Source organism: Nilaparvata lugens, chromosome 13 (assembly GCF_014356525.2).
Source record: "Nilaparvata lugens isolate BPH chromosome 13, ASM1435652v1, whole genome shotgun sequence".
Lineage (NCBI taxonomy): Eukaryota > Metazoa > Arthropoda > Insecta > Hemiptera > Delphacidae > Nilaparvata > Nilaparvata lugens.
This window is the reverse complement of record NC_052516.1, coordinates 27,071,598-27,085,250: the sequence shown is the minus strand read 5'-3', so window position 1 is coordinate 27,085,250 and position 13,653 is coordinate 27,071,598. Positions and strand designations below refer to the sequence as shown.

General features: G+C 32.7%; 1 protein-coding gene across 1 annotated transcript in view; it reads left to right on the top strand.

Annotated features, from left to right (window-relative positions):
* LOC111050465 (serine-rich adhesin for platelets) overlaps positions 1-13,653 on the top strand; it is a 67,107-nt gene that overhangs the window by 45,984 nt on the left and 7,470 nt on the right. The window contains exon 7 of the mRNA XM_022336802.2: positions 5,455-5,590. Within this exon, the coding sequence (XP_022192494.2) occupies positions 5,455-5,590 (136 nt within the window). The remainder of the gene's footprint in view (positions 1-5,454; positions 5,591-13,653) is intronic.

The following is a 13,653-nucleotide window of genomic DNA, read 5'->3' as shown; positions in this document are numbered from 1 at the left end:
TAGGCTTAAAATACTTCTAGAAAGTCGCCTTTGTAAAATAATAAATAATTAATGAAGATAAATGTTATGAGGTTTCTTATTCGTTATTCTTTTCTTCTTCTTTTTCATTCTGTTCTTCTTCTTCTTCTTCTCTTTCTCCTTCTTATCTTTCCTCTCCTTCTCCTTTTTCTCTTCCTTCTCCTTCTTCTCCTTCTTCTCCATCTTCTCCTCTTCCTTCTTCTCCCTCTAAGCTGAGAATTTTGCCACGTTTTACACGTGATCAGCTGATTGAAATAGAATGTATTTGCCGGGCCATTCAGCTGGAATAATCACATCTCACTTTTATTAGTGGTACAACAGATAATGAAAATTGCAGTCTTGTATGAGCTGTTCCTGGAAGGATAGACTTCTGCTTTTCATGTCCTTCAACGAGTTTTCCCAAGGATGAGACTCTGTGCAATCGATTTTTTTATCAAGATCCTCCTATATTGCAAATCACATCAAAATCGTTGGAGCCTTTTTCGAGGTCCGTTGAATTATAAATAAGTACATACACATACATAAATATTACTCGCTTAATATGACAGGATAACTCGTGAAGGTAATTATTGCTAATTAGGTAATTGACCGAGCGAAGTGAGGTCTAAGATTCAAGTCGACGAGAACCTATATTTAAACTCATCTGTTCCATAAATTCTATACATATACGAATGCAATTCTAATTTATTTTTCATAGCTGCAAGTTGAGTAGTATAACATGCATTATTATTTTTAACATTACGCACACGAGAATTGACTTTAGACTTATGCGTGGGAATATTAGATTCGAATAGACTCAAAACAACATTGAAAAATTTATCAGACTTCATCAGCTGAGCAATGTTTATTATTATTGAGCAAACTTTCCCAGTCATAACTTTTGAGAGAATTTTTAAAATTGAGAAATTTATTTTTTGTCATTGGTCTTGTGATGACAAACTTGGGCTCTCCATACTCACTACTTGGTAACATTGAGGTAGCTCTATTCATTTTCAAGCAAACTGAGTCATGATCCGAAAAAGCAAAAGGAGTTACGTCCGAGCAAAATATATTCCTATCTACATATTTGTAAATATATTGTCAAGACAGGCAGGCTTTCTAGTTGCCTTAGAGTTGGTAAAATTATAATTGAATTGTCATATTCATCATAAATCAGCTTGACAAGTGATTATACAGATGTGTGGAGAAGCCAGTCTATTGCTGTATTTCCATAAGGTCTATAGTTTCAATCAGGTACTTGTGGATGAGAATACTGCGTGAGGTCTACTGTTCACAGAACTACTAGTAATAATTATTTATTAATCCATTTTACAGACCTATGTTTTGAAATTGTCGACAGAGCGGCTACCGAAGAACGGAAAGATGATCATGATTCAAGATCATATTATTGTGACAATATGATTGAGCATCTGAAGTTACCAGCTGTATAATAAACAAGTCACCCTGTGATAAATTGTGTACTGGTATTAAAACGGTAGTTTGGAGTTGAAGTTAGTGTAGTTGATTGGTACCAGCTGTAGATAATCGTTCCTTAGGAGACCTATACAAATAATAACTGGAAAATGTTGGGAAAAAAATATTCACCTCATGAAAGAGAGTTGTTCATATTGCATTCATTAATTACTGAAGAATGAAAGAATAATTTAAAAATTTTTGAATGTAGCTTAGCTTATATTCACTCTAAAATGGAAGATGGAAAGAATATATGGAATTCTGTGTGATTCATCGTACATCGCGTATTTCCTAGACCATCTATTGACAATCAACAACTATGAAAATATTAAATTCATTTCTGAAACACTGATTTAACCTATCCATTTTTATTATTTTTTTAATTCAACACTTTACTGATAGATATTACTACCAATTGATTGAGTAGAATATGTTTTCGGAATAATGAATGCTGCATGACTAAGCTCATAGGAAGTCCGTAAATTTACATGAGATGTAAATAAAAAAAATCTGGTGTGGCGCACTCACACAACTTTCCTTGCTCATTGAACTGTATGCCCCATTCTTGAAGGAGAATAATTTGGGGGGATAACAAAATGACGATTTTGCGTCATTCGTTATGATCAATACGTTTTAGTAACTCAATTTAATTCAAAAATACGTTTGAAATTTATTAGCTACAGAATAAAAAACTTTTGATTGCTGTGACCCCGACTACTACAATATGAATAGTCATTTGGATCAAATATAAGAAATTACTCACATCTCTCATCAACTCGTACTTTTTGTTCACAAAATATCAACACAAAAATATAAGTTATATTGAATGAACTCACGGCTAGTACTCAAGTTTTTCTGGCCGTGCTACAAATAAATGTAGGTCTATGTTTGACATCTTGTTTTTGTAATCTTGTTGTCTACTAGGAAATTTCTGTTTGCAATAACTTCAATTTTTGTTTGCAATAAAATTTGAGTTTGAAAAAAGAATTATCAACAAACTCCCAATCAAAGAAAATCTCTGTGCTCTGTTCTAATCGGAATGTATGAGACTCCATATACAGATGATAGAAGGCGCAAACCAAACTGGCCAAGAATACAACAATGAAACACATACGTGGCAAGCTCGCGCTCTCGATTTACGAAAAATCAATTCGATCAGCTGATTGGTAAGATTATTTTAAGCTTTCCAATGATTACAACATTTGCTAGAATATCATGTGTCAATTATCTCAGTTTCATATGGCGTTCACCTACCATGTTCATAACCTTAATTAACAGGATCCTTTTCATTCCTTTGAAATCCTTAGAGGTGAAAAATCTTAAAAACCGTTCTTAGTGCGCGTCTAGCATTTTTGAAGAATATTTGTGCAAAGTTTTAAGTCTGTAGGCCGATTGGCGATTAGTTTCAGCTGTAGTGTGATTTTACATAAAAATTTTAGAGAAAAGCCCTCTCCTGAACCCCCCTGTGCTCCTGATCGGAATTTTTCTGCATAGATCTAATTATTTTTTGTAGCTGAACAAAGAAGTTCCTCATGACTTTGATGTGGAATGAGCGGTTAAAAAGTACAAACTTTTTGGAGGGGGCCCCAGTTCTCTCAGGGGGGAAAATTTCTGAAAATCCTTTCTTAGTGGATGTTTTGAGGCTACCATAAACAATTGTGCAAAATTTCAAGTTTTTAGGCTCAATAGTTTGGGCTGTGGTGTGATTTCAGTCTGTCGGGGCTCAGCCTTTTATAGATTTTTTTTTCAAGATTTCGTCTTGGAGACTCCAGGAGGGAGTATAAGACAAGTCATTCTTTCGAATACTAAATTACATACAGTACAGAACAGTCAAAGTGTATAAATCACCAATCCATACTGAATAGTCAAGTGAATATTTAAGTCGATAATACAGCCCTATTCTAATTACTTGTCATATTTTAATCATATTTTAATTCTTTGAAGTTAGTTCAATCTGAAAGGATCCTTGTAAGCTATAAAAAGCTGCATCAATTAAATACTTTTTCAATTGGTTTTTAAATGTCTGGGTATTTTCAATTCTTTTCAGCATGAGCGGTAGCTTGCTATAGAATAAACTACCAGTATAGCTTGGTTTTTTCTACTATTATGCCTCACCAAGTGATAGTCAGATCGGTTTCGCGTGTTGTAATTATGAACGTCAAGATTTTGGCTCAAATCACTTGCTCTTACGAATAAAATAACCTCATAGATGAACAAGCTAGGCACTGTTAGTAGACCCAGTGACCTGAACAGTGGCCTACAAGAATCTAGCCTATTCGCTTCTCCTATACACCTAACCGCTCTGTTTTGCATCTTAAATACTCTATCCATATTTTGCTTTGACGAGTTACCCCACACTATGATGGCATACCTTATATGCGACAATAAGAGACCATGGTAGGCTGTTATTAGTAGCTTTTTATCTTCGAGCCTTGCAAGCTGTCTCATGACAAATACTCCAGATGCTATTTTGGCACACAATTTTTCAATATTTGGCATTGTCGATACAACAACCCAAACAGCCATTAGTCGTTTATTCACTTATATCCCGCCTACACGACAGGACAGGACAGAATTTACTCTGATGGACAGTATCAGAGGAGACTGTGGTTTATAACTGCACGAGGTCTACTGTTCACAGAACTACTAGTCCAATAGATTTCAAGAAGAGGAACGAAAGTATGGAGGAACGAATGGTCCTACCCATTGAATTTCCTTCTATTTCTACAGGAATATGGAGAAGTAGAAGCAAAATCAGAGAAGAAGAGAAAAGAAAATAGAATAGGAGAAAAAGAATAAAGGGGGAAGAAGAGAACAGAAGAAAAAAAATAAGGGATGAGAGGATAAGAGAGTATAAGAAAAAGAGTAGAGAAGTGGCACGTCTACTGTACTTTCTACCGTTTGCGACAAACTAGAGGAGTTTTCGGTCGTCTGGGAAACTGATCACTTTCTGTCATTTGGGACTCTCACCACTTTCTGTCATTTGGGACTCTCACCACTTTCTGTCGTTTGGGACAAAACACGTTTTCTGTCGATTGGGAAAATTCTTAAAAGTTTTCTGTCATTTGGGATTCGGCTGAATGAGAAAGTTCCAGTTTCAATTCTGCCATTTGGGAAAAAAGTAGTTTTCGGCCGTTTGGGAAAATATAGCGTTTCGGTCGTTTGGGATTCTGTCAATTGGCATGCCACCCGAGCATTCAGTAAGCACTCCAATTTGAGAGAACTAGAAAAAAAAGTAACTGTACAAACAAAGACCATTGGTCTTTCACTAATAACTTTGGTGTAAACGCGGCTTAAGAGTGGCAAGGCTGATGAAGCTCCTCCTCAGGAATGAAATGCACTCGTCATTTCTCATCAAAAACTGTGCGTGCTTTTAATATTAAAGTAGATGCACAGTGTCTAGACTACAACAAATCTATTATATCAAGTGTTTCGTCATGGAAAACAATACAATTTCCCTTCTTTTTGATTTCAATTATTTTTTAATAGGGCTACTTGAGAGTTAATTAAATAGAATATTACTAGTACCTTTTTTGATTTCTTTTTGATCCATTGTCAAATATTATTTTTGTGAATGAATGTTATGACGTGTTTTTTCCAGCTAACAAGATACTGTAGTAAACTGTACAACATTAATTAATGCCTCCTTCTTTTCCTCCTCTTCATCCTCCTCCTTCTTCTTCTTCTTCTTCTTCTTCTTCTTCTTCTTCTTCTTCTTCTTCTTCTTCTTCTTCTTCTTCTTCTCCTCGTCCTTCAACTTTTTCTTCTTTTCTCACTTTTTCCCATTTCTTCTCCTTTTTCTTCTTCTTTTTTTTCTCCTTCTCCTCCTTCCTCTATTTTCTCCTCTATCTGCAATATATTGTTAGTTGTTTTCCGCCCCTGAAAATTCATATGTCTATCAGGGTGCAACTCTGATATTATTGATGAAATAAATGTCAACACCAAACTATAATTGTAATCTTTCAATCAATTATTCCATTTCAGTTGGGAATTCGAGACATTTTCGACCAACAACGAGCTGATCTGTCTGAAATGTCTCCAGACCCGAATCTGTTCGTGAGGAGTGTGGAGCAAGTCATCACGATATCAGTCAGAAAATACTACAACACACATTACCGATGTGAGTATTTTTCCACTCAACGATTCATAAATACAATGATTTTTCTGAATAAAATGGCTCACAATGTAGCAACCTATATATATGATAAGATGTGTAAAAAAAAGTGGAGAAAATAGTTTATGAAAACGAATGAGAAATAGTCGTGTCCATCCTATACTATTAAACGAGCAATTTCTGTTTAGATGTTTTTATGTTTATATATATATATATATGTGTGTGTGACCGGATCTCTTGAACGGCTCTAACGATTCTCACGAAATTTGGAACAAAGTAGGTTTATGATATGAAGATTCGATTGCGCTAGGTCTCAACTCTGGGATAACTCACTGAAGGACATTAAAAGGATAAATACGTCCTTGGAAAAACAGCTGGAAATTTTGACGTCTGTCGATACCGTGGAAGTGAGTGAACGAGTGCATGTGTGTGGGATCATCCAGCTGATCTCACAAGAAGAAAAAATTCAGCAAGAGAAAGTTATTTTCATTTATTTCTCTTTTTTTTAGAAAACATGTTTACTCCTGAAAGTCCAAAATAGTAACTAGATGCTGTTAGTGTAGAATAGTTCATAGTATATCAACAAATATTGTAGCAAACATAGTATATCATTCTAAATCGAATTCATAGTATATCTATTTGTAATTGATGATGTGTTTGCTTTTTGAAGTGTGAATAAATTGTAATTTTTTGAGTGATAGTAGCTTACCCTAGATTTTGATTTGGACTGTAGTATAAATTTGAAAATGGACAGTTTTGGGCATAAGCCTGTTATGCCTCCTCATATAACTTTAAAACTAATTGTACGACTGAGAAAATAGATTAATAAATAAAAACTATAAATTAAATCTTTCGTTACAAATGTTCTATGCTTTTACACTCCAGAGCAAAGCTCGGTCCCCAATATTGTAATATTTCAAGTTTAAGCCACCAGCTGATCCAGTCCAGTCCAATTTTGATATGGAACAATACTCGGGCAGGTTCCATTTGTTTAGAAAATAATATACTGTATTTCAATTGGGTTAAGATCCATCTAGTGTCTAACTGGAAATACAATGGCTATTAAAATGTCGAAAAGAGCCTCTTCTTTCCAAGATGACATCTGAATAATGTGCTCACAGTTATTCACGTTCCTTCACAGCCTTTCATGGGTGAGAAACGGGAAATTTTGAAATAATGTCTTCTCCACCAATAAATTCATAAAACTATTAGATCACTAATGAAATGGCACGTTATGCCATTTATTATGCTATTCATGAATCTACTGCTGGTGGGGGGACTGGAAAGTTCCACCACTCTGAAGCTCTGCGATTTTTCATTCAGTCAGCGCATTTTGGCTTTCTAGTGATCCTGATTTTGGGCAATTGAAAATTAAAAAGGGAAATAAATTAAAAATTTGATGTGCTTGAGGAGGGAGCTGTCAAAACCCATGGTTTATGACACTACAATTAAAAATTCCAAAAATTTACCCTTTTTTTTGATGTTGTGCCTGTTATAAAAACTCTGGAATGACAGTGTTGCAAATCTTGGAGAATCTCAATGATTATGATCTGGATGTTTGATGTTAAATTTTTAACATCTTCTTACTCTTTAACATCTTAACTTCTTCTTTTTCCCATTTTTCTTCAAAAATCGATGTGTGTTTAACTGGCTTAACATTCCAAACTTCTCGTTTCCCTGTGTGCTGTGCCACTCTGTATTGTTTAGTCTAGTTAAAGTGGAGAATACTCTCGAACTTGTGCATTGCAAATTATGTCAGTTTTAGTTTGATGAAGTGGTCTGTGAGAAATGCGTCAGACCGTGAACGGAGCATGTACCTTACAGATGTAGAGATAAAGAAACGGGCTTCGCAGGGAATCATAGAAAGGAAGTCAGAGAAGACAATTTCAAAGGCTATTGACTTCACTTTTGTTTTCAAGGTTAAGAACGAAACCTATCATATTAGAAAGATTCTCATGAGAGCTTCTTCGAATGTCAGTTTTCAGATTTTATTCCATATAGATCTGACCCATAACTGAGTGTGATTTTTATAGACAAATAACTAAGGTTGGACGTACATACTCCATTTATCACATAAAATTATTTCTCATAACTTTTTTGTAGTTCAGACACTGTGTTACTTGTAAATATTTGAAAAAACACTCAATTTTTCTTGGAGTGTTGAGGAATGCATTTAACTCCTGAGGAGGAGCTTCATCAGCCTGAGAAGGCTACAACAAAGCTATTGTAGTGTTTCATCATGGAAAGCAACATCAATATTATTTCTCATTAGGTAGTACTTATTATGTATATTTATTTATCATTGTATCTATTGAGCAATGAAAAATTGATTACTAAGATGTAAGAATGACGAAGAAATGAACAATACCGAGTAGAACAAGAACAATAAATTATTTCTTATTCATTGATTCATACAATGAGTACATCATCAATATGATAGGGAGAGGAATATAAAGTGACCTTGTGCTATTCCTCTCTGAAATTTAGATAAGGTTACACATAATCCGAAAAAGGTTGTAGTGTAGTTCTTCACTTCAAATAGAACAAGAAAAGAAGCATGTACGAAACAAAATAACTATCAACAACAAGATAAAGCAATGAAGGATTGCACCTATAAAAGCGTACTTCTTCAAGAAGAAGAAGAAGAAGAAGAAGAAGAAGAAGAAGAAGAAGAAGAAGAAGAAGAAGAAGAAGAAGAAGAAAGAAGGAAAAGAATATAGAACAGGAGGAGAGATTGTAAAAGGTGGAGAAGAAGTGTTGGAAGCGGCGATAGAGGAGTGAGAAGAGGATTGGAAGAAGAAGTAGAAAAAGAAGAGGCTATTAGTAATAATAATAATAATAATAATCCTATCCTTTTTCTTTTTCCTTCGTCCTGGTACCCCCAGAAGAAGGGAGTTTATTACAGAAAATATAACAAACAAAAATTAAAAATACACTTATAAAAAGAAATCTTACAAACAAAACAAATGAAGAATAATAAAAAAAAGCAAGAATGACAAAAGATAAGAAGATTCCCTTTCAATATAAATTCTCCAAAACCTTCTAAAGAAGGTTCAATAATAATAATAATAATAATAATAATAATAATAATAATAATAATAATAATAATTTCAATTTCAATTTATTTCATTTAAAGTTACATAGTATCATATACATACAGTGTTTTTTTGCTCCTCTAGCTTAGAGCTAATTGAGGAGTATTCAAATTTCATACTACATCATAATAGTTACCGTATACATTCTATAAATACTACAAATGAAAATTTTTGTAAAGTGTTCAATAAACTAAATTGAAAGTCTATTATAGTTTCTATCTGGGATTTGATATTAAAGTTCTAATTTCTACCACTTGAATCACAACATTAGTCACTCTATATTCTACTAAATCGGTGATCAACCTTGCAGACATTATTGTCTCTTGCATTTAGGTGGCTTTGAACAGCTGACTAGCTGAATCAACATGCACATCAACAATATTACAATACACTAGAGATGGGAAGTTCGGATCACTTTACTGATTCGGGTCAGTCGTTCACGTTCACTGCCGCGACCCGTTCAAAAAGACCCGTTCAATTGAACGGTTAATTTTCTATAGCTTTCCTATAAACAAGCAAAAAAAAAAAGGGTTCACCACAGTTGATGTGTAAATACAGTAAAAACAGGGGTTTACCTCAGTTGATGAACGGGTCAAATGAACGGGTATTTTGAATAAATGTGATCCGGATCACTCGTTCACCTTAATGACCCGTTCAATTCGAACGGGTCATGACCGAACGACACATCTCTACAATACACACACAGTCATAGAAATAGAATACAAAAACATAACCTATCCTCCAAAAAAACATTTATTATACTACAAACTGTAATATACACTCTCTTAATCATTTTCAACTGCTTCTAAAGCACTTTTTTGTTTACAATATTAAAATTATTCTTATTTTTTTATTCATCCATAGTTTTTTCTTTTCCATTTCCCATTGTACAGTGCAGTTTATTATTGTCTACTATGTGCAAACTAACCTATCTACTAACTAACCTATTAGAATATTAACAATAATCTTCAACATATCTTTTCATTCAAACAATTCCTATAAAATAATTCTTAAGTTTAGTTTTTATTTCATTTCTTTGTAAATTTTTTAATTCTGGTGGCAAATCGTTCAACAGGTAAGGGATTCTGTATTTTAATAGGTTCTTACCATAATTATTATTATAACGCTGTGCTCTGAATAGCCTATTTCTCAAACCATAACTTATTTCGTTTATTTCCCTTAATTCATCTTCAAAATAATGTCTGGACAAATCAGTGTATTTTGCGAGAGATTCTGGTGTCATAATACCCAATATTCCAAGCTCGACTCCATTAAATAATGTATTTGCTACTCTTCTAACTACATCATACAACGGCTGTCTCAAATACACTGGTGCTAAATTATGAATTGTAATACCATAGAATATTATACTTTGAATCATAGAGAAATAGATAATTCTTTTAATATTTATTGGAAAACAGTGGCTAATTCTAGAGCATTTGTATAAAGCAGCTTTCATAATTCGCAGCATCCTATTATTGTGTGAATTGAATTTCATGTCTGCATCAAAAACAACTCCTAGATGCTTAATATTCTCACTGAATTCCAAATGCTGACACCTGCATGTGTTTCTCAAATTATTATATCTTAGACATTCTGCTTTATGGCAAATTAATTTATAATTGTACAAACCTACGTTAATTCTAGGATTTCTAAATATAATTACCTTTGTTTTCTGTGAATTTATCTTGATACCGTTGTTGAAAAAATATTTATTAGCCAAATTGAGATCCTCTTGCATGTATCTTATGCCCATTATTAGATCAGTGTGTGTCATATATAGCAGGTTGTCATCTGCATACTGCAGCACCTTACTTTTGAAACTGAGACTAGCTAGATCGTTTACATACAGATTAAATAGAACAGGAGACAAAATGCTGCCCTGAATAAGTCCACAGGATTGATTATAATCGGTACTAATATATTCACCTATACTAACATGTATTTTTCTATTTTCAAAATAGTTTTCAAACAAGTTGAATAGCTTTCCACGAATACCTATTCTATTGATTTTTTGTAGCATAATTTTATAATTAACCAAATCATATGCTTTTGTCAAATCTGTTGCAACAGTTATGACAAATTTATTGTCATTTAAAGCTTCAAATATATTTTCTGTTAGTTTTTCTAATAAATCTATTGTTGATTTTTTTGGAATAAACCCATATTGAGCATCATTTATTATGTTCTGATTGATCAGGTATTGATTCAATTGCATACAGATGAAATGTTCTAGAATTTTCATAATTACTGAGATTGATCCTATTGGCCTATAAGAACCTACATTTTTCTTTGTTCCATTCTTGAAAATTGGTCTGAGATGTGTTATTTTTAGACGCTGAGGTATTTTTCCTGTTTCAATTATCCTATTAATCAAATGCATCAGGATCAGCTTTAGATAGAAAATGTTATTTATTATATCTTTTGGCCTAATTTTGTCAGGTCCTGCAGATGATCTATTGTTTAGTTTGTTAATGATACTATAAAGTTGATGTTCTTTCATTTTTTTAAAATTCATACTCATCCTATCCCCTATTGTATAGTTACCTTCTTTTAAATGTGGTATTATATCAAAGTGTTGCCCGTTCATTTCTGTTGTAATTTCTTCTATTTTTTCTTTAAAGCTGTTTTTAAATTTCTCTGTTAGGTTCATAATTTGATGATCTTCATTGATATTGAAATTTAACTTAATTGATTCCTTTAGAGACGGCCTATTCTTCTTATTTATAAAATGATTGATGATTTCCCAAATTTTCTTAGTATTGTTGGAGTTATCATTGAAAGCCCTATAATAGTATTTCCTTTTCTCATTACGAATCATGTCTGTTAACTTATTTCGTATGTTTCTAAACTGATTTCTCAAATCCACATTATGTTTATCTCTTTTAACCATTTGCCATAAATAGTTCTTTCTCTCTATCATCAGCTTAATTCTATCATTGAACCAGGAATTATGTAGTTGCTTAGTTTTTTGTTTAACCTTTATGACACTTTTAACATATATATTTTCGAACCTCATGACTATATCATTATAAATATCTGATGGTTCTCTTAAGTCTAGAATCGGCCACCAATTTTCAGTTTGAATCAATTCATTTACTCTCCCCGTTAAAATGACACTTTTATATTCATTTTCCATAGTCTGGTGTGTACCATCTGTACATGTTTCTAACAATTTGATCCCTGTCCAGTAATGGTCTGCAATTTTGCTTTCAATCAAAAATGAAATATAAGAGTTGTTAGGATCTAACTTTACATTAACATGATCTAGGCATGATGATACAACTGTGTTACCATATGTTTCCTCTCTAGTTGGCTTTTGTATAGTATTGTATAAACCATAAGAGTAGAGTACACTTATATAATTATTCGAACCATACATATCTGACAGGTAACATATATTTATATCTCCTACCATGATAATATTTTTTTCTTGACTCATTCTTTCTGATGTTAAAAGCCTCTCTAATTCTTCATTAAATAAATTCACATTTTGATTAGGTGGTCTATAAATAGCTATGATTATTATTGTCGTATTTCTATCACAAAACTTAAAAGATATTAATTCAGCAGACACAAAATCTATTTCATTTTTCTCAATTTTAATACCTGCTTTGTAAAAAATTCCCAATCCACCTCCCCCTCTCCCATCGGACCTACATTTAAATAGACTTGTAAAACCCTGAATTCCATACAAATTTGTTTCTTCACTATTAATATTAATTTCGCTAAGCACAAGAATATCTATTTCATTGATTATACTGTTAGTTTCTGCTCTCAATGTATCCCAATTTTTTCTGAGTGATCTAATATTGGTGCATAAAATATTTAGTTCATTCACTGTCTTGTTCTTCTTCAAAAATTCTTTGGACTGATCCAAGTCTTGAAATACTCTGAAATCCCTGTCGTTATTCAAATCTTCTTCATTTAATTGAAAAATTTTGATTTCTAGAAAGTTTTATGGTTATATTTTTATTTATACCTATAATATTACTGTTTGGTAGATTTATTAGGGAGAAAAGATAGTAACTTACCTTATTGAGCTACTAATTAAATTGTAAATGTAATATCCTGGCCTTGAGAACTTTTAATTATCTTTATATTATTTTTTCTAAATCTTCAAACCTTATTATTTTTATTGCTCTAGCTGTCTCATCTTTTTTAATCATTATTCTGTCCCCATTCATCCACAGAAATTTGTATTTCTTTGTGATTTTCATTTCCTTCACTTTTTTTATAATAATAATAATATATAATAATAATAATATAATAATATAATAATAATATAATAATAATAATATAATAATAATATAATAATAATAATAAAAAAAAATAATAATAATAAGAAGAAGAAGAAGAAGAAGAAGAAGAAGAAGAAGAAGAAGAAGAAGAAGAAGCAAGAGTACATACTAGTGAGAAATATTTGATCATGTATTAAATATTTTGGCAAGGAAAGTGTTGTGAGGCCCGGTTGCACAAAAGTCGGTTAAATTTTAATCGTGATTTATTTCACGAGAACCAATCAGTGAAGGCTTTTTCGAATAAAATGCTTCAATGATTGGTTCTCGTATAATTAATCACGATTGAAATTTAACCGGCTTTAGTGCAACCGGCACATGTGTGCCACACCAGATTTTTCTTCTTCACGTGTTGTGTCTGCTTCTTTTATATTTTGTTGACTTGTCCTGTCTTCTACTTCTTCTTCTCATGTTGTGTCTTCTTTTTCTTGTCAGTCTTCTTCCTCTAGTCAATTCTTTGTTTTCTTCTTCTGCCTGATCTTCTTCAGCGAAGCTTACCCTCGTTTAGTTTGTGACCAATCGATAAGCGGGCCAGAAAGCAGTGGCGATGAAATAATTGATTCGCCATCCATGTTTTTATTTTAGATCGCTTCAATTGCTCTCCTCTCTTCTACAAAAACTGTGATAACTTCATCATTTTTTCGTCAATTGCTTGCATCACTAATGGGCTGAATCT